At 49.5% G+C, this 27,277-nt stretch overlaps 1 protein-coding gene across 2 annotated transcripts in view; it reads left to right on the top strand.

Annotated features, from left to right (window-relative positions):
• Positions 1 to 567: 567 nt before the first annotated feature.
• The window catches only part of LOC126532280 (uncharacterized), a 56,473-nt gene continuing 29,763 nt past the window's right edge, over positions 568 to 27,277 (top strand). Inside the window, exon 1 of one of the 2 annotated variants that reach the window (XM_050179944.3) lies at positions 568 to 810. In XM_050179944.3, coding sequence (XP_050035901.1) covers positions 756 to 810 — 55 coding nt within the window. In that variant the 5' untranslated portion in view covers positions 568 to 755. The remainder of the gene's footprint in view (positions 811 to 27,277) is intronic. The other variant, XM_050179942.3, reaches the window with a different exon arrangement.

Below are 27,277 nucleotides of genomic sequence, written 5' to 3'. Positions count from 1 at the left end.
ATACTGAAAGTGTAATAACGATACATACACGCGCAAACCTTTAAACCTAGACACAATATATGGTGCTTTTGACATTTCCCTGCCCAATGGGTGGTGGGCTAACGTTAATAACCCCTCCCCCTCCTCCTTTTTTTCTTCTTTAAATCCAGGCTTATGGGTAGGACCCCATCGCACTATGAAATCATTATTCTTGGATGTATGCTTGTTGATTGCATGCTCGCATACATTGTTTGTGCATTGTGTGGATTGTGTTTCCGTAAGTGATTATGCATCCGCATGCACTATTCCGAGTTAAAAGAGGCGTCCACACGAGATCGCATCAGAACGGTGAGATCTTGAACAACCTTAAAGTTTCGGCGTAGTCCAGCCCGGTCGGTGCCATTGGAGGAATGGCGGTTGTAACTGTTCCGGCCTGGCGTGCAAGAAGACGAAAACGACGTCGTTTGGCACGCAGTGGAACACGCTTTTGGAACCCGCGCGTCGTGTTCTATTTTCCCAGGGGGCGTTGGCGTGCTCTCCACCACCGTGTGGGGGCGGGGACTCCCACTACCACCACCACACCGGTTCTCCTCTCGGCGCGCCGCCGCGGCCGCTGTTCGCTGATGGTGGTGCCTGCGCCGCCGCTACAGTAGCGCCTCCGCTGCCCGCGCTGCGCCCAGCGCCGCCTGTGACGTCGTCGCCGCCGCCGCCGTTCAAACTCGGTCGCCCCGGAGGGACCCGCAAAAAAGCTTCGGTGCGCGCTTCGAGTCGCAACCATGGGCGGAGTTGTGTCCAAGGTGTTCGGCCGGGGATACAGGACCAGCGAACCAGGTGAGCTGCTCCACGTCTCGCCCGCTCGCTTGCCGATGTGCGCACACAACCGCCGTGGTGCACGTCGTCTGCAAGGCGTGTCGCGAGCCTCCGGAGGAGGTGTACCGCAGCGGATGCAGACTTATCGCGATGGATCTGCGCTACGGCGCGCTTCGAATGCCGGCTGTAGCGGCTTCCGCGACGGTATTGCCTCCCGTATTCTTCTGGTAGCGGGGCTGTCACTTCGCGAAACCGCAGATTATTTTCTCCCTCGACGCGCACTTTGCAGCTGTCCCCTCCGAGCAGACAGCCACCGCCGCAATGCGCGGTGCACGGCGGCCTTTTGTGCCCGGCCGTGCGCGCTCACATCTGGCATCGCGTTTGCTTTTGCGAGGTATTTTTGTAGGCGCGGGGCGACAGGCGGACGTGCCGCAGCCTACGCTCAAGAGCCGGCGCACCTTTCTCGGTTTTCTTTTTTTTTTTTTCTTCGTTTCGGCGCTGCGGCGTGGAACTCGCGCGAAAGGCGGTCGAGCGCGTGTGTGAGAGCGTCGGACGCCGCCGTCTTTTTTCGTGGAGTGTGCATGCATGACTAGCGGCTTTCTGGGGGATGTGCGAACGACGCGTGCCCCTCTTGATCCCCATCCAACTGCGCATTTCGCCGTGCTCGGCTTGCACCGCCGGTGACGTAACCTGCGAAACATCTGTGGCCCGGGGCGCTTGGTTATAAAGAACGGCTGCGCGTGCCCGAACTTCGGCTGCTGCGCGGACTTTTGCAACTGTGAACGCGTTTTTACTGCCCCTCTACGCGCTATGTATGGCGCCGTAAAAGAACAAAAAAAAAAAAAAAAGAAGACTGCTGCCTTCATTGGCTCTGCGACTCCCTGTGTGCCCTTGCCAAAACGATCGGACCACGTGCAAATCGGGAAGGCCTAACTGGAAAAAAGTGCGCCTGAAACAATGCTTGTCCGGGTTGTCGCCGTTGTTGGTTCCTCGACGTCGTCGTCCTCTCTACAGAAGCGAACCTGCAGTGTTAGCAAGGGCGCGACGACATTAGCGCTGCAACTTCGGTATCCATCCCGAAAGCTCTGCCGCGATATTGGAACAGACCGGCGGTTTCACATATTTCATACGACAGCTGGCTTGCAGGTTAACCCTTTACAACTTCCAAGTGTATGCCCGCTAACTTTTGGCACACGTTCTAGTTAAAAAGGTCGTTGGTTGCTATCCAAGAGGGGAAACATCGCAGCCGGCCAGCGGTCTTACTCACCCCTATAGGGCGGGTTTAATATACCATGTGAATTTTTTTTTTAATCCTCGTAAGCATTCCGTCGCCGTTGTCTACGACAAAAGTTAAACAGGTGTGAGACCGGTTTAGAATGGTGCAAGAATACGGACTGATTGGTGACGTATACGGCGTCAGTGGGGGACCTCGGTCTTCCTTCCATCGCTTCACGCCGGCAGACATTGCAGGCCGCTACGCGAATCAGCCTGCAGTATGCATTCCAGAAACGGCGATGATATAAAACGCTAACCCGTGCACGATTAAACGGTTATTTCATGTCTATCTATACCGTTTCCATGTGAATTCTCTCTCTCTCTCTCTCTCTCTCTCTGCTTTTTGTTTGCTTCATGGTCTGGGTCACTTGGCGCTTGCCCGTTCCTCTGTCCTCTCAACACGGCTGTTCACCATCCCTCGCTCAACGAGGTCGTTACGCGGTGATATATGGTGCATTACAACGTTACACTTACGAAACGCAACAGGTCGGTCCGGCATAGGTCTCGGGATTTGCTTTGACCTCCGACCGGTTGGTTCCCGCGCCTGGCCCCGAATCTCGGCGCGTGGGTCCGTTGTTCTTCTTCAACGTTTGATTCCCAACCAAGTATATATATACGCCAACTTCCACAGCCCATGCCGATCGAACCTGCGGGGAGGTCAGCAGCACAGCAGCGGCGGCTCACCCCTGTGCTGTCGTTTACCATTCTTCTTCATTCCACACCAGCTTTCTTTTTTCTTCTAGTTTTACTAGTGCGTATTTCATTCTTCTTCAGTTTTTTTTTTTTTTCTTCTCTGAGTCGGTCTCTGCGTGGTGCGCATGCGCGCACGTTCGTTTCAGACGACTCATTGGCGCGGCGCCATTGTTAAAAGCCGCGGCCTCGAGTGAAAGAGGGCAGACGTTACGTGGACGCGCCTGCATGGGTCGTCGCTCCCAGGGAATGCAACTCTTGCTGTTCGCCGCGCGAGAGTCGCACTACTCCCGCAGCCTTAATGGTTTGTGAATGGACGGTACTGCACGCGTGTACCTCCGAGCCTGCTTCTAAGACGATGAAGAGGTGCCCGTGCTGGGGAGCTCAGCCTCTTCCCGTTTAAGTTGTTGTACTTTTATTTTTCGCATTGCCAACCCCGAACCACATCAAAGGCAGATTCCTAAACGTGGCATGGAAGCGCCCGAGACGCACACAGGTAGAGGCGGCCTCTGGCCGAGGCCCCTCCGTGCGTGACGTCACTATGGCAGCAAGTTGAAGCCACTTAACGGTCGCTCCATTGTGATTTTTTTTTGCAATGCTTTGTCGTTGCACTTGCAATCAGTTCTCTGCCTATAGGCGATGATGTGACATTAGCGTTGCTTCGAAATTTTATTGTATCTTTTTTTTTCTCTCTCTCTGGTATTTTGTTTATTCCTTATTTGTGTAAAAATTGCGGGCGTCAGGCGATGACTTGCGATTCTACGCCGTCTAATTGTCTCGGTGTTCATGACTTGGCACAACTGGAAACCACGGCCCACATTCACAAAGGAATTCGCAAGCTTGAGCGGTTCGTCAAAGCAGCTGCACCAGCCTATAGTGATGCAGACCTTAATTAGCATTAAGGTCTGTATTAAGGTTGTATCCGATGGTGGCCGGCCAATTACAAAGAATTCTCGCGGACGAAAAACCTCGATCGTGAATTCGGCTCCAGTTTTGTGAGATCGGGACCAGTCTTCTCCTCCTGCACAGTGATTTATCGTGAGTAAGAGAAAGTGGTGGATGGGCTTCATTGCCCGTCATGCACATCACCGAGTCTTTGAGCCGAGCCCCAGCTTACAGTTGAGTGGTTCAGTTGAGTGGACACATCCTGCAGCTTCTCGTTTCATGCACTGAAGGAATAAGGAGAGACTAAATTTATCGTCCCGGATGGCCCACTTTGACAAGGTAACTGGGCTCGACGAGCTCCGAGGAGGGAATGATGGTTTGGTAGTTTGGCAGTTAAATTACTCGCGTGGGGGGCTCTGGCGAATCCGTAATTTATCCAGCATGAGTGTCGATTAGTGATCGCAGCACTTCGACGGTGATATACATTCCTGTTTTGAGAGATGTGTCCGGATTTTATACATAGCATGCCACTGTTTTTCACGCTGCTTCGCTTTGACTTGTAAGTAAATAAATATGTTTCAGCCTAGCAGCCGTCGCGATTGCAGTACGCCAAGGACTTTGCCCTGTCCGGCAATCATCCTTTCCTGAGGTTCTCGGTTTTGAGATATTCCGCAATATTGCCTTTACACATCTCTATAGACTAACCTCGTTGCATTTGGTCACCAGAGTCGATCATGATTGCTTCTTTCCCGATACAGTGTCTTTCCAATTGCGTGTCTTGGCCTTCTCAGTCTTGCGTCCTTGAAATTTTGCTGTGGTGCACCAGTGACGTTGTGGCTATTCTTGGGATGTGATCGTTCGACCCTTCCTTGACACTCCAAAGATCTATCTCAGCATCTTCACATCAGCCAATTTCATCATCTGAATGTTCGAATTCACTTCGCTGGAATCGCTTCAGTCCATCACTCACCACTTCATCACTTCAGTACATCACTGCTCTTGTTCGTGGCTTGCACTTACTATTTCCGTTCAACTCAGCCGTTTTCTTGTCACACGCGTGAAACGTTCTGAAATACCGTTCGTTGTATTCCGTCCTTTCTGTAGTAAGCTGGTTACCTCCTTTACCACGCTGCTTTTATCCATCGTAAAGAACTCACCCATGTTAAATGCAGTTCTGTTGTCCTGTTCTTCTGTCACCACGCACTTGCTATAACACCACTGACGAGCAATGGAATTCGTGAAGGTTTTCTTTCGTAAAACGACTTATCGTTGACCAGCCGCCTTGGATAATATTATGCCCGATATCAATAATTGCGAAGAGCTCCTGTTCTTACGAAGCTCCCTTTTGTACGAACAACTCTGCCAATTCTTCCCCCAGGGCATGTTTCTTAAGCCAGTGCATAGTTCGTAAGAACAAGCGCCAGTGAATAGTGGTGGTAAATTTATCATTAGCTAAAGGGACCGGGAAATGATGAACAGTTTCTATGCATCTGCAAAGAGCTACGTCGTTGCGAATTCGGTGCCATATTCAAGATTTTTTTGTTGGTGAGAGCTGGTGCTTCATTGACTGGCGCCACTTCTATAACCGAGCAGGGTATACCTTTTGATCGAGCCGTTGCTTCACGTATACGAGTTTCGTAATGTCGTTTAGACAGTTACTGCGCTTTTAATCTTTACAAGAATCTCTCTCTCTCTCTCTCTCTCTCTCTCCGCTAGCAGCGTTACCGGCGCAACAGTGACAAAATGTCTACCGGGAAACGGATTCCGTGCAAAAGCGTTATGACGATCGGCCTTATAGGCAAACGCTGCGCTCGCGCTTGCACTGCATGCACCGAGCCGTGTAAAGCACCGTGGATGCCTCGCTCCGGCACGCTTGCTCCGCGTATGCGCCCACGTGGAACCAACGGGCGTCATTGGCGTCTCGCGTAGGCCCGTCTCATTCCCCAGTGGGACGCCGAGCGAGACGCTTGCATACGCATGCACTGTCTCACTAAATGTGTACAGCGTTGCAGAAGCTACACAGCCGGGATCGCGACACGGGGTGGTTAGGACCGCTTGTTTGTTATGGGCAGACTGCGCTGAAGCTTCCCAGAGGTCCCTACAACGCCAACACGCGCGCTGCCTGGCGAGTGGTGGAAGCGAAATGGGAGGGACGCGATATACATTTGCCGTGACGCCTCCAATAGCTTATCAATTAGGCAAGAGTGTCCGAGATGTGGAAATGTGCAAGCAAGTGTTCATGCTCTGCGTATGACTGGAGATATTTGCGATCGATATCAGCGGCCCAATTCACGTAGTTTTTCGTTTGCAGCGGCACGACGGAAGTTCACGAGAACATGATACCGTCATCTTTACAAATTGATTTGTCCGTGTGCTGGGCAATGACAATAGCCGAAAACGCGATAGCATAATGTGCAGTTGGCTTACCGTAAATCATCGTTACCTGCCGAACACGCGAATTATTTTCATGGTCCAGAATAATGTTACCGTTCTGTTCCAGTTATATTCGCTTTCGCGCATCATCAGTAAACATATAGCGACACACGGCATATATACGTCCTTAGTATAATCGGCCACCCCTAGACTGGAGCAAGGTACAATGCTTGATACCGCTTGACCGAAGACAAAAATAATTACGAGTTTGCCTGTGCAAACCCTTCTATCTACGGTTCACTTGAAATAGCCTTCTCTTGAGCGAAAAGTGGAAGAAAGACTGAAGGGAAATATGCTTCTGGTTTTGAAGAGTGAGCCGCTCAACCTTAGATGTGAGATATATGGCCGGATGAGCATACAGTTGTAGCGAAGTGACGCAGCCGTGAGATATCAGAAGCATCAACTCACCAGGGAGACGGAAGAAGAATGGGGATGAGTTCTGGCAGGGGCAAGTCCAAATTCACAGGTACGACGACGAGAGTAGCATTTCAATAACTAAGTTTATTCACTTGGCATTTGCCGTCTTAAGTTTAAACTGTATAAAAATATTTACAAACATAGCGATGTCATACCCGTCGTCGTCGGCCTGCCTGACTGGCCTGGTCTCCCCTGGTGAAGTTGCGCCGTGTCTGCTGCTGTCTACTTGCTCACTCAAAAACTACCCGAACTACTCCTTAAATAAGTTTCCCTAGCATCCAAGGGACCCGCGGACCGGCGGGAGGCGCAGGCTTCTCCACCAATGGGTTACTTCGTTACTCCGACCAATCAGGCAAGCCGACATCATCCAATAGGCGGCAGAGTTCAAGGGGTCAAGAAATGGTCGCGTTAACACTCCGTACACAAAAGCACTCTGACCTTAACTAATCGGCTTTTGACAGCCGAGCGGGGGGAAGAGGGCGCGTCAGGTGCACGTGTGACGTCAGGCGCGGCGGCCGGGTGGTCAGTACCTGGCCGTGGCGCCGTCGCGGTTATTTGGGGTACAAAGGTTGTCCCCGCGTCGAGGAGCCCACAAAATTCCCCGAAAGTAAGCAAAGAGGCCCGCGCCACACATTTTTCGCGACACCTCCCCCCTACGAAAAAGAGTGTCCCACTCGTTACAAAGCATTACTACAAAACCAAATTAACAAATTAAACACGTACAAATTAAACACGTACATTTAGGGATTCATATAAAAAACAAGTATCCGTAAGGAAGATTTAACATCACATAAAACAAAACAAACAACAAACAAGTTTTAACAAAAATGGAAACAAAATGCACAAGACAAGAAACATGAAAGTTCAATCGCGCGCTACACAATAAAATTAACAAGGAAGATTATTCGCTTGCGCTGTGATACACATCAGTGTCCGTGTCGTAAGCAGTGATAGTTCTCGGATCGGCCTCGTCGTGGAATGTCTTCCAGTCGGAGTAAAGTTCAGTCCCGGCGTCCGAGTCTTCTACGACGCGCACTCTTTCACAAGTCTCTGTCTCGCACGCACGATCACTACGCGAACCGCACTCGCGCACACCACCATTCATATCGCACTCGCGCACAGCATCACTTGGATCACACACTTCCTCTCGATGTCCGTCAGCAGACTCGTCGTCTGCGTCGTCATTATCCGAGCACTGTCTGACGTGGCACGGTTTTAAGCGCGCAACATTAACAACGTCACGTTTTTTGCCAGTTCTATCCACTACCTCCCAGTTGTTCTCGCCGATTCGCTTAACAAGACGGAAAGGCCCGTGGTATCGGTGAAGGAGTTTTGTTGTCTTTCGCCGAGCTCTGAAGGGAGTCCACAAATACACCAAGTCCCCCGCATGGTAGATTGCACTACGTCGTTTAGCGTCGTAACTACGTTTGTTCTTTACTTGCTGACGCCTCTCCCGTTCGGTCACTAGCTCGCGAGCACGCTGCAGCCGGAGGGCGACTTTCCTGGCGTCCAGTGTGCAGTCCAAACCGCGTTCCACGCCCAGCGCTACATCTATAGGAAGTGTGGGCTCATGTCCGTGAAGAAGAAAGAACGGGGTGAACCCGGTGGTCTCGTGAGTAGAAGAATTGTATGCAAAGAGCACGTACGGAAGAAATTCGTCCCAGTCGCGATGGTTCGAAGAAACATACATGCTGAGCATATCGGCCAACGTGCGGTTGAAGCGCTCGCACAAGCCGTTCGCTTGAGGATGGTACGCTGTAGTAGTGGCATGCTCGCTACCTATAAGTCGGAAAATTTCTTCAGTCAGGTTGGCGACAAAATGCTGCCCTCGATCTGTTATCACTTTTTCTGGTGCCCCATGGCGTAAGACAATTTGCTCGATGAAGGCTTTAGCAGCTTCTGCAGCGGTGGCCGCTGTACACGCGACAGCTTCGACCCATTTCGTGTGGTAGTCAGTAACCACGAGGATGTAGCGGTTTCCTGCTTTGCTTTTAGTGAAAGGGCCAAGAAAATCCATGCCCACTTGTTGGAAAGGGCGACCTGCAGGTGGGATCGGCTGGAGAAAACCGGTCGGCTTTCCGGGTGGTAGCTTTCGCGTCTGACAGTCAGGGCAGGAGAGGACATACTTGCTGACGTGGCAAAACATCTTTGGCCAGAAATAGCGGCTGCGAATTTTCTCCCATGTGCGCTTGACACCGAGGTGGCCTGCCGTGATGTCGTCATGGCAGTGCCTCAGAACCTCTGATCTCAAACACTTGGGGACAACGAGGGCTGCGCGATCTTCTTGAAAGCCTTTCGCTCTTCTGTACAATACACCGTCGACCAGCCGAAAGCTCCGTGCCGTTCTTTTCGTTTTTCTGACAACGGGCGCACTCGGCTGCTCTAGGTGCTGTATTATTTCTTGCATCCAAGAATCCTCTCTCTGCCTTTGCCCGATGTCCACATGATCCAGCACGAGCAACGGTAATGGGTTTTCTTCGTTTGCTGGTGCGGGATCATGAGGAATGCGGGAAAGCGTGTCCGCGTTTCCATTCTTGAGGCCAGGGCGATGCCGCAACGTTATGTCGAACTCCTGAAGCAACAGAGACCATCTCATAAGGCGACCATTCGGATTTCTCACTTTCATTAGCCAGGCCAGGCTAGCTTGGTCCGTCACGACTGTGAACTTGGACCCAAAAATGTACGGACGAAACTGTCCGCACGCATACACGACAGCGAGACATTCTTTCTCAGTTGTGCTGTAGTTCATCTCAGCCTTATTAAGGTGTCGGCTAGCATAGGCAATTACTTTCTCTTCGGATCCGATTTTCTGAACTAGTACAGCACCTATTCCGTAATCACAGGCATCAGTGTGCACCTCTATCGGCTTCCCCGGCTCAAACTGACGCAAAACGGGCGCCGTGATCAGCTTCTCTTTGAGGGATTGCATGGCCGCTTCGCAAGCCGCATCCCAGACGAAAGGAACATCCTTTCTAGTGAGGTTAGTGAGTGGCCGAGAAATACGAGAAAAATCCTTGATAAATCGCCGATAGTAGTTGCAGATTCCGAGAAAGCTCTGTACACCTTTCTTGTTTTTTGGTGGGGAAAATTTTTCAATCGCGGCCACCTTGTCTGGGTCCGGTCGGATGTTCTCGCCAGTGAGAATGTGACCAAGGTACTTAATCTCCTGTCGAGCAAAGCTGCACTTTTCCGGCTTCAGCCGCAAGTTCGCCGCGTCCAAGGCCGAGAATACGCTCTTCAAATCTTGCAAATGAGCGGTCATGTCCTTAGAGAAAATTACAATGTCGTCCAAGTAAGCCAAGCATACCTTCCAAAGCAGACCACTGAGTACTTTGTTAATCATTCTTTGAAACGTGGCCGGGGCGTTACACAGACCAAAGGGAACAACATTGAACTCATACAAGCCGGGCCCACAGGCAAACGCGGTCTTCGGCTTATCTTCCTCCTTGATTTTCACTTGCCAATAGCCCGATGTAAGATCAAGTGTTGTGAAGTATCTTGAGCCCTGTAGCACGTCTAGAATGTCATCGATTCGCGGCAGTGGATGTACATCTTTCTTCGTAACTTCATTCACCCTTCGGAAGTCGACACAAAAACGCCATGACCCGTTCGGCTTTTTTACGAGGACGACAGGCGATGACCAGGGACTGCGAGATTCCCTTATTATCCCATCGCGCAGCATTTCCTCTACTTGCTTTTCAATCAGGTTTCTTTCAAAAGGAGAGTGACGGTAGGGGTGCTGATGAATTGGTCGAGAATCGCCTGTGTCGATAACGTGTTCTGCCATAGACGTCTGCTGAATGGGGTTGTTATCGCCGGTGAATAGATGACGGAAGTTGTCAATGAGCGAAAGCAACTCGGCCCTTTCACCTGGACATAAGTGGTCCCCAGTCTCCACGTCAAAATCCCGAGAGTCTTGCGTGTCTTCGGGTGCGATGACTGCCACTTGTGCATTGTGAATAGAAGTAGCCCATCCAAGCTTTGTTCCGCTGAGCAAATTTACTGGCGACATGGTGGGATTAGCGATCCGAATCACACCTGTCCCATGCACGACCTTGGTCACGGTACGAGCAACGTGAAGTCCGTTTTTGAGCGTGATGTTCGGTTCGATGAGATGGACTCCGTCCCTTGCGATTTTTACTTGGACAGCGATTTCAGTGCGAGGTTCAATGCGAATATGCTCGTGGCACCGCGCACTAAGTACATCATTGTGTGCCAGGGTGCTTGAATTTTCATGCAACCGAAAAGTTTCACCGTTGAGGTGGAGTTTACTCTTGGAGAAATCTATTAGAAGACGCACTGCTCGACAAAACGGGAGACCACCTAATAGCTCGTAGGGACAGTCCTTCACAATCAAAAACTTCTCGCGAACAGTTGTGGAGTCGAAATCAAGAGTTATTTCAGTTTCACCTTGGGGGGAGAGCAAGCTTCCGCCGATTCCTCTGATGAAGACATTTCTTTTTGATTTTGATGAAGCACCTATTTTTTCAGCGAAATGCGACGAGATGACATTTACCGAGGAGCCAGTATCAATTACGAGTTTTGTGTCGGTACCATTTGCTCGTATCGGTACTGTTAAAAGCTGACTATCTGACATAGTGCATACGGGACGGCCGGACTGGCTCCCTAGGCCCGGCCGTTCTCGTTTCCCGAAGGGTTGGGTTGCCCACTCTGATTATTATTGGGCCCTCTCTGTTGGTTTCTGTCATCTCGAAACCGCGTCCAGCATTGGTGCGCGACGTGACCGATGCGACGGCATAGCTGGCATCGTGGACGCCCGTCGTCGGCACGGGAATTTCTTGCCGGCCAAGGCACCGGAGGACGGCGTACGTCTTCTTCAATAGCCTTCAGTCGGTCCGATAATGTGGCTATAGAATCCGCGATCGCCCTCAAGTCCCTATCGCGGTCGGTGGTCTCTCGCGGGCAATGACGCTCTGCCGCAGCGCAGGTAGCGAGACATGCCGGAGGCGGCTGCATTGCTACTACAGCGGGTGTTATTCCGGCGGCAGGTGCCAAGGCGTGTGGGTACCACGACTGTTGGCCGGCAGGGAGGTGGGTGCCGATCGCTTCTGGTTGGTATGCACGCGTCATCAGAGCCGCTTGATTAATCCGCTGCAGAATTTGAAGGAAAGTTGAGCAATTGTCCGGATTAGCCATGATTATCTTCTCCTGCACGTCTGGACGCAGGCCGCGCATGAGGTGCCGTAGCCGTTCTTCTTCTGTCATAGAGGGATTAATTTTGGCGCACAGCTGCACAACATCGTAGTAGTATTGTTCAGGGGACTCTGATGGCAGCTGCGTTCGGTTTTGGAGTCGCAAATATGCGATCTCAACTGAGTGGCGACTTGTGAAGGACGTTTTTAAGAGCGTCGCCCACTCTTCCCATGTATTAGGGGCACCCGTTAAGATTTGCGTGGTGTGCCACTTTTTCGCATTGCCGTCTAATGCCAAATATAAGAATTTCACTTTCGTCCCTTCATCCCAGTTGTTGAGGGAGGCTACGTGCTCGTAGCAAAGCAGCCACTCGGATATTGACTCTTCTGGAGTGCCTCTAAAGACTGGCGGTCCGACGAAAGGTTTAGCTTGAGGGGTGGACATCGTAGCGAGAACAGTAGGGGGTTCGGTTATAGTAGAGCTGTTAGAGCTAGGTTCTTGAGGTTTGTTGCCACGGCCCATGATATTAAAGCGTGGACTTCGGTACCCAGCACACTCCACCACTTTGTAGCGAAGTGACGCAGCCGTGAGATATCAGAAGCATCAACTCACCAGGGAGACGGAAGAAGAATGGGGATGAGTTCTGGCAGGGGCAAGTCCAAATTCACAGGTACGACGACGAGAGTAGCATTTCAATAACTAAGTTTATTCACTTGGCATTTGCCGTCTTAAGTTTAAACTGTATAAAAATATTTACAAACATAGCGATGTCATACCCGTCGTCGTCGGCCTGCCTGACTGGCCTGGTCTCCCCTGGTGAAGTTGCGCCGTGTCTGCTGCTGTCTACTTGCTCACTCAAAAACTACCCGAACTACTCCTTAAATAAGTTTCCCTAGCATCCAAGGGACCCGCGGACCGGCGGGAGGCGCAGGCTTCTCCACCAATGGGTTACTTCGTTACTCCGACCAATCAGGCAAGCCGACATCATCCAATAGGCGGCAGAGTTCAAGGGGTCAAGAAATGGTCGCGTTAACACTCCGTACACAAAAGCACTCTGACCTTAACTAATCGGCTTTTGACAGCCGAGCGGGGGGAAGAGGGCGCGTCAGGTGCACGTGTGACGTCAGGCGCGGCGGCCGGGTGGTCAGTACCTGGCCGTGGCGCCGTCGCGGTTATTTGGGGTACAAAGGTTGTCCCCGCGTCGAGGAGCCCACAAAATTCCCCGAAAGTAAGCAAAGAGGCCCGCGCCACACATTTTTCGCGACACAGTGTTGAGTGCATATTGGTGTGCATGAAGCTCTTGAGAGTATATATAGTTGATAGAGCTGCGGTGTTGTTCCCAGCTAGACAGCTGACTGATGTTGACAGCTTCAGCGACACTGTACGGTACACCGGCGAGATCAAGCGCGCATGTCGCGTTGCACAGCAGCCGCTCGTAATCACAGCGGTGTGTCCTTGCCCGGGTAGGCTATACAATCACGGACGACGAGGACGCGCGCTCTGTATCAACATAACCCGACCATGCGGCCGTGCCCTCTACCATCCCTCTTTCCCTTGCCTTATCTGCAGCACAGTGTGCGTTCGCGCTTGTATAGACGTCGGGTGAAAAGTCGGCCGTTTACTTTTCGCAGGGCCAAGAACTCGCACTACTCACGTAGGCGTAGATAAGCAGTGCGAAAGGACCGGAGGCAACAGAAGCACGTGCGCAAGTTATTGAAAGCGCTAAACTTACTGCTTGTATTGCTTCCAGTTCTCTCCCGTGGATGCTATGTTGCGTTGACATAGGCGCAATTAACAAGTTCCAACTATAAGCCTATAGCACAAGCCTTGATCACATGCGCATGCCTGAAAATTTCGCCCTGACATTTCACCGCCTGAACGGTGCGCCGAAGGTATAGAAATCTGTTGATCCTTAAATTGTATGAGATTCCTGGTTAGCCGAAACTGTTCCATAAATATTGTGGGAATATCTTTAAATGAATTCTTAAAGAACGCTGCATTCGTCCTTCAACATTAACTCGCATTCCAGCCAGACAGCTTTCCGCTGACCATCTATTTCACACGTCGTTGTGTATGCTTTCGAAAAATATAGAGCGAGGAGAATATCGGCATTTATGTCGCTGGAAGGTTCGTTACGAGTGCACTGAAAGATGTATGTTATAAAGGAGAGAGGGAGATGAACGAAGCCGGCTGTTGGTGCTGTTGGCACAGACAGGAACTCTGGGCATAAATATCGCGACTCAAGCTGAGGCCCCATCAGCGGCGTGCTCGCACCTGTGCGCGTGAGTTATGAGCGACTGGTGTGCTCCACTGCTCTCGACATCTTTTGAGTTGAGTGACCGTTGCACGCGAGCGTTATTTCTTTGATCTCTATCGGATATGCATCCTGTGAGACGCATCTGTTTGTCGCGAGACCTTCCTCAGTGCACGTTGTTAAAAGTACATGTATGCGTGTTTGTGTATGTGTGTGCACGCGTCTTGAAGTCAGCGGGAGATCTTTCCTGCTCTCCTCCTTCCTTCCCCTTCCTCATGAAAATTTACGGGGGTGGGAGCGGCCCTCTCACCTGAAAAGATTAGCCGTTTCTAGAGAGTGAAATGAGACAATGCAAAGTACGGTGGATTATGCAGCGATTGCCTGTATGCCCTAACCACACACACACACACACACACACACACACACACACACACACACACACACACACACACACACACACACACACACACACACACACACACACACACACACACACACGCACACGCACACGCACACACGCACACGCACACACACACGCACACACGAGCAACCCTTATATGCATCAGATCCCCTACACCCCCCCTCACTCCCCCCTCATGCAAGGTGGCCATAATTAATTAGAGGGAGGTCTGGTTCGGAATCTCCTATCTAAATAAATAGAAATTAAGAAATTGGTTTTCTCGACAATCATTACACCGATTTTGACGGGATTTATTCCACTAAAGAAAACCTGGAAATCTAGTGAGTGTGGAAAGCAGACTTTTAGGCCGACAATCTTTTCATAAAGCTTTCTGAAAATTGCGAATTTTTTTACCCGCTCTGCAATATAGCTCTAATCTGTGAATAGGAATATTGCAAAACCCTTGTAAACATTGTAAAAATTTCACGTAAGTTGAAAATTTAATATCAGATTTTTTTTCCCGCTTGAGATGCTCTAACAGATGTAGTTTACAGAACTGTGATATCTGCTTTGGGTGGAGAGCTACAGATATGTAAGATTCGTACTTCTATGTTTTTTTAGAGCGCCAGCTTTCGGTAATCTTGGAGGGGGGCGGGGAACAGTCTCGGGCCCCAAATCAGAATTTTGCTTGGTAGAGTCACTAGAACTTTAACTTTCACTATGAAATGCGGCAAATTTCATTCAAATCGGGCCAGCGGTTGTCTCGTAAAAGCATTTCTGCGTTTTGCGTGTATTTGAATATATAGCGAAATGCTCGAGGTTCCTCTAAACAGTGTGTGCGTGTTTGTGGGGGCAGGCATCCGCACGGGTGCAGATACGCGCTTATATGTATAACTTGTCATAGTTGCCCTACGTGCTTGCGATTATCCGGATTTGCTTTTCCATCGCCGCGTTCGAAACACCAGTGTAGAAGCAACCACGTGCTCAGCTACCGTCCTCATGTGACCAGACACTAACAAGGGCTCTTTAATGCCTCCTTCCCGAGGATCGTTGCCATGGAGGCTGCCTGCATGCGCGCTGCTGCGTAACTAATCGTGCATATACCAGCTGCACGCTCTGCAGCTGCGGTCGCTTCAGCTTCCAATTATAAGAGACTCACCCGCGAGCTCGGCCCTCAGCTGACGCGAGAAGACGGAGCCCCGAGCCTGGGCCTGCATGCCCGCTCCGTGCTCAGCCGGCGAACTACAATATCTCGTCTCTATAGCTCCTGAGCGCCCGACGTGACGGTTCCCGCGTGGAGAGCGCGCGCCTGCTCACGGCCTTCCCGTCTACGTAATGATGTAAGGCCGCCTATTACCGTGTGAGCGCGATCTTAAGAAGAGCCTTTTCTTGTTTCGTTTTAGCTTGCGTGCTACTTTTGAGAGAACGCTAGTTTTCACTTTCACGAACCTCCTTTCTCGTTCCATCACCAATACTCGCAGCAGGGTGGGCGCTGTAGTACGAATACAGGGATACAGGTATAAGCTAAAGGTTGCTTTCGAAAAACAAAAAGAAAAGGAAAGAACGGAGGAGCAAGGAGCAAATGGCGACTGACCGCGTCTTAAATTATCCGCATTTAAGTGAATCCGACAATAGAGAGCTTTAGATTATGAAACGCAAAAGCGCATGTGCCGTGCTTGCATAAGAAAGCCGGCTTAAATCCCAGCAAAACTTAACCAGATTTTGGGTTCTGGTGTGTGCAAGGCTGCTTGCGTCCCACAGTATAATCCTCTCTCTATAGCAGCGTATCGCGTATCTTGTCGCATCACAGTAATACCAGGGTCCTTCAGTACTTTTCATCGGTAATACTGTTCGACAACGTTTACGTGTCGCGCATTCCCTTTCGTCCGAAACCAGCCGGAACCCATTTCCAGCGAATGCGTTCCGGTCTTGAGTGGAGGAGAGCACGTGCACGCTGCTGGCAGCCGTCTCATCTTTCCTCTTTCCCTCGATGCGATACGCCAGTGTTTGCATGCGAAGCGATCTACCCGTCTCGGTGTGTCTATCCTGGCGCATTAATGCGATTCGCCCTCCTAACGTGCGCATTGCCGCCGTTTACACACGGCCTATCACCGTGCGCCGTCCCATCCCGGAAGCCGTGGTTTGCATGGGTGCGATGCGCCACCGTCACATCATGCATGTAAACGGCTAATGGGGGTTGACCTCGAGGCTGAAACCTTTATAGCGGCCCGAAGAGAGGAGAGACAGGCAAATGGGGTTCCAGTAAATGACAAGGTTTGTCTGTAAGCTTGAGCGCTTGTATTATAACGAGTGAATTTTGCTCCATGTGGCAACCTTTGATACTGCACTCCGGGTAGCTCTGGCTACTGAGTGTTGTTGTATGTACGCCCTGGCTTCGGTGAGCGAAGTATTGTATTAAAATGCTCGCCACGGGAAACACGTGGGTTAGTTGTCGAGGAACGATTCGCTCGAAATGGACAGATCATTACTGACCGCGTCTTTAATTTCGCAATTGCAAACGTGCCCTAACCTAATTAACATAAGGCAATTCGTGAATCCTTAATTATTAGTTTGCTAAGTGACCATTGCGATTTCTCGTGCGATTTCTCGTGTCAGCTTGCATTACATCGCTCCATCTGCCGCAGGTAATTCTAAGGTACAAATAATCACGGTTCGCTTCTAATCTCCCTCCCCTATATAGGATGTTGAAGGATTGTGGAAACTGACCGTAATGGGCTCAAAAGCTTGCCTAACTGCGAGTCGGCCTGGTTGGAACAGACTCATCTTAAAACTTTTTGTGCGCAAACAAAGAGGGACGAAGAATAGGGGCAACACAAGGACGAGCGCAAAACTTTTTGTGCGCGAACAAACAGGGATGAAGAACAGGGGCAACAGAAGGACGAGCGCAAATAAGCGCTCGTCCTTGTGTTGCCCCTATTCTTCGTCCCTGTTTGCTTGCGCACAAAAAGTTTTAAGATGAAGAGTTTGCCGTCGCAGCGAAACACGACTTGTAAAAACCATCGGACCACTAAAGAGAAACAATACACCAGTTTAAACTGATAAGATATTTCGAAACCCTATTTTTGTTAATTTCGCGTTAAGATGTTGTTTACCAGAATATGAGAAGAAGGTCATGCATATGTTCTCTAAAAGTATCGCGCATAAGAATCACAGAGCATGACACCACTGATTTCGAGTGACTTTTCTCGTATTTAGACCGCTGTGGCACGATGATAGTTTTCGAGACTTGTTGTGCCTTAACTGGCTCCTATAGAATGTGGCCCTAGGCTTGAGCAGGCGCCTTTAAAACCCATGACGTCACGGCTGGCTGGCTGACTGGCTGACTGGCTGGCTGGTGCGGGAACTTCAATGGCGGCCTTGCCTCCCGTCTTTCGAGCTTTTTGGTACTCTAGAAAGGTAATTTATTAATACAGCCCAGCTTTTCCTCTCTCTCTCTCGTCCCTTCGAAGAGCCACGAGGTGGCTAAAACTCGGGTGAATGCGGTATACTCCGCGATGAGGCCACACGCGCTCTGCGCCCTGCGTTCCCGAAACCGCGCTCTCTCGGAAGTGTCGACACGGGCGCATTCGCGCAGGCCGTGACGTCAAGCGCCTGGCAGCGCACGAGGCCCGGAGCGCGCTCGCACCTTTGCCAACGACGGCTTGCGCTAACCCGCTGCACAATTTATAGATCCGATAAATGCGCGACAAAAGAAAAGAAAGAAAAAACGGAACGCCTGTTCGGGTTACTAACTGGGAGACGTGGCCTGCAAGGATGCCTGACACCCCTCGCCCCCACCCCTGCTAAGTCCGCTGTCATATCGCTTTATTAAAGTCGCCCTAAAGACGCCACCTGGAAAAAAGGTGAAGGCTCGCGCGGATATATGGCACTCCGCAAGCCACGTGGCAGCCACGTGGCGGCATCGATTAAGGACTTCAGCGTCGATGTTTGCAGGCAGCGCTCCAACAACGTGGGTCGGTGCGATCGCGTGACACGCAAATGCCGGGATTGCTCGCGATTTTTAAAGGAAGGCCGAAATATTTGTCTGGGCTAGTTGGTTCATTACGCAATTGCATATATAGGCCGTACAACGCGCAACCACTGTGGAAATTTAATTACCAACAGTTAGTAAATACAAAGTAAATTGGAAAAGTTTTCTTCCTATACCGTATTTTAGTTTATTTGGCAGGAAGTTGTTGATTATTCCTGGAGGAAATTAATTAAGGCAAAACTACTTTATTTCGGGCCACAACTGAGTGCCGACGCATCCGTGTGATATGTCACGCATTTCAGAGTATTTTTCTCGTATCTGGGCTATTTAGATGGTAGTATAAAGGTTCTGAGAACTGCCTAGGTTTAGTGTCCGGCTCTTCTGCGATGCAGTGTTGTTATCCTTTGCCGTTCAGCGCTTAAAAAGTTACCAGTATAGACACCAGTCAAAATCCGTGGCGAAGTTGTGCGGTAATTCCAAGGCGTCTTCGCTGCCGTTTTTCATTTTTGCGTCTTTTCAAGTTGGAAAGTATCACCTTGTATACGATAACATACACTGTGGTCGTGTTCGTCTTGCAGAAGCGTAACTTGAAACAACCTGTTAAAGGACACTAAAAGAATAAGTTTGTCTGTATTAGTAAGTTACGCTTATACATTATTAAAGAAGAAAGAAAATAAAGCCAGTTTTATGGCTAGAGGAGGCTTGATCACCTAGAAAAGACGCAATAACGAAATAAAGGCGGCGATGGCGTGACACCTTGAAATTTGACACAGTCTTCTCGGCCCTATTTATTTATCTATTTATTTATTTATTTATTTATTTATTTATTTATTTATTGGCAAAGATGGACTACGTTGCAGCCAAGGACTGAACTTAGTTGCGAGGACGTTCACTGCGACACAACGGCCCGCAATGCGAGAAAATATTTCGAAACCTATGACGTCATATGGACTTGCTCACACTGCAGAATTCTGGCGGCGCAAAATTCAAGAAACGAAAAATCGGTTTTCGCAACCTCTTCTAGTAATCGAGCTCTTACCGCGAACTTAACGAGAGCTATAGGCTTTCTTTTTTTTTTTCAAAGAATATGTTGTCAGTCTTAACTGATTGTGTTTTTCTATTTAGTGTCCCTTTATTAAGTTAATTTTTCTCTTTAAAGTATCTATTTAAAAGTTGAGTTCGATTACTAAATCACGCTACACGAATTGCAAATAGGCCAGCCGTTGATGAGGGGAGGTTTGGTACGCCAGGACAAAGAAACTACAGACGGGGTCGTAAACGATGGGGGAGAGGAGGAGGAGGAGGAGGAGGAGGAGGAGGAGGAGGAGGAGGCACAGAAGAAAGCCTCATCGCACATTAGCATACCGGACAGAAAGAAGGCGAGCACAATGTTGACAGACTCGAAAATAGCTGCGCCGCTGTCTCGCAGATTCTGTACTCGGCGATCACGAAGCTCTCAGGACAAAAGTTGATCATTTATTTAAAGGCGAATGCAAAATTTCTGCCGCTTTTATACCGTACTAAATTTTCACGAGGCTACGTGTTGTTAGGTACATGAATTCACGGTCATCTTGGTGTCTACCGCGGCAATAGTGCGAATTCTAAAGATACATGAGCATGGGCCGCTCATCTGTTACCATCTAAACCGTGCACGAACGGATAACTGGACCGTGTATCTATTGAAAATCGGAATACCAGGTATAATTAATATTACTATGCAGATGTGATTCTAAGCTGTCCAACCACTAAGGCCTAACCTAAGCTTCGGAAAATTAAGATATCTCCACCTCCTATGAATTCCCGCGAGACAGCAGTTTGCTCCAGTAACATCTCCTCTGTGTTAATGACGACGAACATTTATCCCGATGTGTCTGAAATGGAGGGGGAAACGTGGAGGTAAAGAATGAAGTTGACTGTTACAGGACAAGTCTATTCGGATCGCTGGGGGAGCCGGGCCTTCGTCGTACATTTAATATAGTTTGACGACGACGACGACGACGATCGACTTACACTGCAGAAATGTGCCGTGAAATCGGTCCTCGGGGGCTACACCGTAGTTTGCCATCGCGAAGACGTCTATTTCGGCGGAGCGCGAAGACGTCTCCTCACGCTCTTCAGGACCGAGGGCGCGGGTGTCACGAGGCCGACAAATTGACGACCGTCCCGCGCAACCGGCGCGCGCGTAGGAAGGAACGCGCCTCGCTCCTCCGGCCTCGCACCGCGGCACTTCCGATCGGACGCGCTTCCCGCGACGCGTTGCGACGCGTGCGGCGTTCCTGTTGCATGCACGCGGCGGCGGCGAACTCTCCCGCGGCGAGCGCGTTCTAAACTTAGCCGCCGAAGCCCCGAAGAAAGCTGGGCGCAGGAAGAGAAATCGTCGCCGCCTGCTTGGCACGCGCGCGCGTCGCTCGGCGACCGTCTGGAATAAATGTCGCGAACCCGCCCCGCGAGACGAACCTTCGGTTTTAAGAGCCCGCGCACCCACCACCCTTGACGAATGATTGGGTCGCCCCAGTAACCGAAGCGCTTTCAGCCAGACTCGTCCGGTCCGTCTGTCGCTCCGCGGCCGCCGCGGCCGTCGCGGCCGTCGCGGCTTCGGGATTTAGCACCGCCGTGTTGTGGGACAGGGCTGCTGAGCGTGACGTCACGAAGATGTGGCGGGGGCACGCACACACACATGCACGCACACGTGCACACACACATGCACACGCGCATGCACACACGCACATCTGTTGGAAAGTTAAGTGAAGAATTCGGGAAGCGGTTAATTAAAAGCTATATACACTGCTGAATTCGATGCGTACAATCGTCTTTGTTTTCATCCTATGTAGTGTGTAACCTAACGTCTATGCGCCGCAAATGTCACAACTTTAATGTATGCAACGTTTATGTTTACGCACTACATCTCTTCGCAAGCTGCGCTGAAAGTTATGAACGAAAGTAAAGTTGGATGCAATGTCTAAGGAAGTGACGGATAGAGGTGTACGACAGAGGAGCACGACACATATTTAAATACATTTAAGAAATGTATATCTCTTGTGTCACAGTGGCACATACAAACTTGCGAACCTTGATAAAAAAAAGCTTGGCCTAAATAAAGATTCCCTAAATACTTTGGATCAGAAAAGCTCAGTTAGCGCAAGGAGCGGACACATACGCACAAGAGCTAAACGAAAGCAATCAGCGTCATTTCTTTGCGACTCCCTCAAAGGTACACTAAGTACCAAGAAAACGTGGGCCGTCCTTAGATGTATGACGGACCCCACAGACGCCAATACGGTCACTCCCCCCCCCCTTCCAAAAAAAAAAAGAAAGAAAAGGAAACGCACTAAAGCTATAGTTGAAAACGAATACGAAAGCAATAACTACGAACTGATCGAAGAGCTAAAAATTATTTAGGCACATGCGGAAATACCGAGAAAACAATCAACTATAACGGACAAGAACACCAATACGGCAACGGGAGTAGATCAAATCACAAACGCATTGTTTCGAAACCTGAACAATGAGACACTTAAACGACTAACAGACTTCTTCAATGAAACAGTCTGGGTGGAAGACGGGGAGGTCTTGGAGGAGTGGAAAGAGGCGAAGATAATCCTTATTCCCTAAGCCAGGTAATCCCAGAAACACATAAAAATCTGCGGCCCACCTCCCTGACTTCCTGTATGGGTAAACTCTTCGAAAAAGTAATTCGGAACAGACTGTCAGAATATACAGAAAAAACACAGCTTATCCCCTGATAACATGTTTGTTGTCAGGTCGCAAGTATCGGCACAGAATGTTTTCCTGATGCACCGGTCACCTCCACACAGCACTGAGGGCGAGATATAGTGCTGGCTCTCGACGTCAGGAAGGCCTCTGACACGATCTCACGTAAAACAATCTTCGAAGGACTGGAGAGCATCGGATGCGGCAGGAGACCCTACCAATACGGGCGCACAAATTTCCTCGAGAACCGCACAGATACTATTGGCGTGGGGATCCACGATTTCGGAGATTTTCCGCCTTCCGAATCGGGGTACTCTCCGGGGATCCATACTCTCCCCTTTGCTTTTCAATTTAGGAATGACGGAACTCTCCCTATAATTAGCAGAAGAAACGAACCTCGGTTGCGCAGACGTCACAATCTGGTACGGGAAGAAACGGGAGACGCTTGAAAGAGCAATTGCAAAAGTAGAGGCATTCACGCGAAAGACGGGCATGGCGTGCGCGCCGGACGAGTCGGGAGTTTATCCGTGTACGTAACCAATACGCTAGAAAAGCTGCCGGCTCGAAGATAGAGCTGCAGATTTACGGGAACACTATAAGTGAGGTAACAAAACACCGGATACGGGGGTTGATAAATAGCGCTCGCTATCTAGAATGCCGAACATAAAAAAAACATTTCGGCCATGGTGCCCACAGACTCACGAGCGACGTGCCTCCTTTTTATTGTTGCAGTGGAGTCGAAAAACGTGTTAGAAATCTTCGGAGAGCGAATCAGCTGCTGCTACAACATAACATGGTGCCACGCGCACACATGACTGGAGGGAAACAAGAGGTCGGATCGCCTAGGTCGCGAATACAGCGTCCGAATCACGACCTCGCCCCGTGTAGAACCCCCGTCCGCGCTACGCGTGATATTTTTGAACATCAAAGGGAGGAAAGAACAACATACAGTCATCCACACCCACAAATATAATATACATGTATATCATAGGAAGCCAACAAACAAAGACCCCAAGCACAGCATAGGGGAAATTACTTCTACTTACTAATTGGGTTAAAGAAATTACAAATTAATGGAAATGAAAGTGGATGAAAAATTCAGAGCCTTTCCACTATTTGAAGATGGAAGCTAGACCAGCGAAGCTGTATTACTCAATAGCTATATTAAGTTATATGTGGTGGTTATGCTATATTGGTTGAATAAAAGGCACAAACACATAACTTCCTTGTTTGTTTCTTTTCTTTGTATTCTTGTCCTTCTTTTCTCTCTACTCTTTCATTATTTTTATGTTAAACGTCTTATTTATTTATTTATTTATTTATTTATTTATTTATTTATTTATTTATTTATTTATTTATTTTTACTTTGTACATATACACTGACGTTTCGACACGTGGGTACCACCTGCGACAAGGGTATAAGTTCAAGAGCGCTTTACAGGCCCTCGAGTCCTCCGGGGTATGTGCTATTGAGCTTGCACGATCACCAGGATCGGCCCACATGACTTTTTGTCAACATCTCGGACACGTTTCTTTTTTTTTTTTTCCCAGCTACTAGCCATAGACAGCTTCACTTGCCGCAGGTGGGGAACGATCCCACGTTTTCGCATTACGCGCGCGATGCTCTTACCAATTGAGCAGCCGCTGCGCCGTTTTCCCATCCACTTTCTGGGGTATCTGTTTTACTGCTAGAACTAACCCTGGGAGTGGTAGCCAGCGCCACAACTTGGCGGCGGATGTGGAACATCCTTTCTGCCGCAGGCGTCACGAGTTCGTGATCTTTTTAAGTGAAGGCAACTGGTCAATAAACCCACATATGCTACCTGACGGCATCAATGTCGCCGGATTCGAGACCCTCATTATGTAATAAACAAGAAGAAAGGGGGTTAACCGAGGAGCTCGATTTTAATAATCACATTATAAGAAGCCAACAAACAATGACACCAAGGAAAACATAGTAGAAATTACTTGTACTTACTAATTGAATTAAAGAAATTATAAATATAACGGAAATGAAAGTGGGTGGAAAAAGCTTGCTGCAGGTGGGGAACGATCCCGCGTCTTCGCATTACGCGTGCTATGCTCTAGCAATTGAGCCACCGCGGCGCCGTTTTCGCATACATTTTCTTGGGTATTTATGTTTTACTACTAGAACTAACTCTGGGAATGTTAGCCAGCGCCACCACTCACAAACCTTGGCGGTGGATGTGGAACATCCTTTTTTCCGCTGGCGTCACGAGTACGTGATCTGTTCGGGCGACGGCAACTGGCCAATATACCCACACATGCTACCTGAAGGCATCAATGTTGCCAGATTCAGGACCCTCGTAACAATGTTGCCTTCGGGTAGTTTGTGTGGGTACCCTTTACGCATTAATATAAAAGCTGTGCAGTTTTTAAGGCGCATACTACATACTTGTCCGGGCACTATTCGTGCGTCCTTTAATCAACGTACACGATTTACGATGACCTAGTGCACAGAGTAGTCGCGAAGCCTCGGCGGATGTAAAAAGGCAGCCCGCGTTAATAATTATTACGCATCGGTCACTCCAGTTTCACTGGATTACGTGATTAAGTCTTGTCTATTGCGTTCCGTACAGCCTTTACAGTCCCGTTACGCAAACGCGATTGAATAAATGTTTGCAAAAGAAAGGTAGGGGTTCACAGCAGTGGGTCCCCTGCTGCTGTCTGTAGCATTTGCCAATTTCATATATATAGTGCAGTCGACTCTTAAAAGGAGCACGTGACTGATATTCAAGGCAACGCAACTTCAACATTTCTTCAATGCAATACAAATAAACTTCTTGCTAAGACACTAGGTAAACATCATTATTTGTAAAAGATGGCGCTGCAGGCCTTCTTATCAAAACTGAGCTGTAATCGGCACAGGGACGCTGATTAGGCGTTTCATTTTGGAGTAAACCATACTGTTTATGTCACCGAGGGCGCGCTGATCAATTTTTCAGACTCTTCACCTAATGGTCGTTGGCTGGTCACGCATGCGGTGTTTTTCCATCCAGCTTCCTTTCGTGCGAAAATATAACGTGACGTGGTTGCAGTATTAGTTTAGCCTTGTCTATATACTTTACAGTTTGCTGCGGCTCACTGCACCATATAGTAGAAGTGATCCACGAAGTTCCTTGGGCTTTGCTCCAAAGAAAATCGTCCGTGAAGACAGCGTTTTGACGACACACATTCGCGTGAAGCCTCGGGCGCTGTCAAGGGCGTCAGCCTGTCAAGATTGTAGCAAAGAAAACATTGACTGATCCACGCGTCTCGGCAGGAGTGACGATTCTGTTTTTCTGCACGGCAATGAGGAAGTAAACGCTTCTTGCGGATAGAATGGATCCCAATTGCGTTACGTACGTGTGCGCCTGCTGCCTTTGAAACCACGATGATGCGTTCGAAGGCGTTCATCGTACTCGCTATATATTAGTCAGCAACTCCGCTTAACAAAATGCTCGGCATAATTTGCCCGCGCTTGTGCGTGTGTGTGTGTGTGTGTGCGTGTGTGTGTGTGCGTGTGCGTGTGCGTGTGCGTGTGTGCGTGTGTGTGTGTGTGTGTGTGTGTGCGTGCGTGTGTGTGTGTGTGTGTGTGTGTGTGTGCGTGTGTGTGTTGTAGGCCAAGTGAGCAATACAAATATCAAGTTTTCTTCAAGTATGTATCGGCTGATTCATCACATCAGCACACAAAGCGCTTCTACACATTCAGATCCAAGACACGTTGTCACGTGTCCAGCTTTGCCTGCACAATGTACGTAAATACAGATGTCACTCAAGTGTTGTTCATTTCATTCGGAAATGTTTGTCTTCGTTTTGCCGTAGAGTATTGTTGCGCCGCCGGAAACGACCCCCGCCGGTTCAACGCCCGATCTCCTCGTCACATAAAGACCTGACAATGTAAACAATGTGCAAAACAAAAAGAAGGCACCCGCATCTCCATTCACGCGGCCATCTGCGCCGAACATAAAACTGTTACAAGAGGCTTGAAAGCCCAGCGGGAGAAGAACTGCTTGATAGCTTACCGTATGTCATGTTCAAATCCACACGCCCCGAGCAAATTAATGGTCTTCCGAAATTGAACGAAGTGTTCTCGTGTAGAGTTTTCGTATTACCTAATGCAGTACATCTATACTCCGCATGCGCACACTCATAGCGAACTTTACTCTCTTTCTGCGCGAATTCTCGGAAACTTGGCTGAAATATGGGGCAAACCGTTCTCCCTGGAAAAAAAATGTGGGGCCAACAGCACTATACCTTTGTTGCCTGGCGATTCGCGAACTGCAAAGAGAAAGGGTCGCGTTCGGCACTCCGCTATTATTCACCTTCGTACTTTCTATGACGTATAGCTCCAGCGATTCCGTACGGCTGTCCGCAAACTCCTTTTTCTTTAACCGACGGAAAAACCGTCGCTCGAGCCCATTGTCAGTCGCAGCCCGCTGGGCGCCGCGCCAGTAGTCAGCAGACCATGGCATCGGCCCCGGGATTCCAGACGGCTGACTCAAGACTTTCGAGGAGGGTCGATGCGTTGCGTCACTCTGTACCCACGACCTCGTTCGTGATGAGGACTCTTTTCTACTTATATTGTTTATTATTATTTGTTTTTATTGGTGGCGATGCGAGTTCGCCCCCGCGGGCGAGTGGTCGAGGTCATCGTAATGCGTGCTCCCTCAGAGACACGGTCTAAGAGAGAGAGAGAGAGAGAGAGAGAGAGAGAGAGAGAGTAGTTAACGGTCGTACACCCGTATTCTCGCAGCTCCCTGCGGCCGCTCAAATAAAACGCGCCGTCTGGTGCATCAAAAAAACTTGCGGGATGAAACATATTCGGTCTGTTTTTTTTTATTTATTTTATCATTCCTGTGAGGGAGGTTTCAAGTTTCCCACCGTGATAGTAAGCAATAAGCCTAAAGAAAGGAGAAACAGAAAAGAAGGAGATGTGTAGCAGAAGAGAAGGAAAGCAAGGCGTAGTTCGACGACCTTTCCCAGAAAGAAAGGAAGCACGTCCAGGGCTGTGTCACTTTTACGTCTGCCATGTCTGCGGCGTAGGCGTTCACGCATGCGTGCCTTTCGCCGGGCTTATAGAAGTACACAACGACCGCGCAAGCACTTCGCGCGAACAAAGCGATCGCTTGTAAATACACGGAGGGAGTTTGCATGGCACCGAAATGGAAACTTGGGCGAGCCTCTTTTGGGCGTAAAAGGGGACGGCGCAGAAAACAAAAACAAAAAGAAAGAACGGGTGAAACCAGAACTACACAATGGGCGATCGCCACTCCAT

The sequence above is a fragment of the Dermacentor andersoni genome, chromosome 5 (assembly GCF_023375885.2).
Source record: "Dermacentor andersoni chromosome 5, qqDerAnde1_hic_scaffold, whole genome shotgun sequence".
NCBI lineage: Eukaryota > Metazoa > Arthropoda > Arachnida > Ixodida > Ixodidae > Dermacentor > Dermacentor andersoni.
The sequence above is the reverse complement of the archived record's forward strand: the minus strand, read 5'-3'. Positions and strand labels throughout refer to the sequence as shown.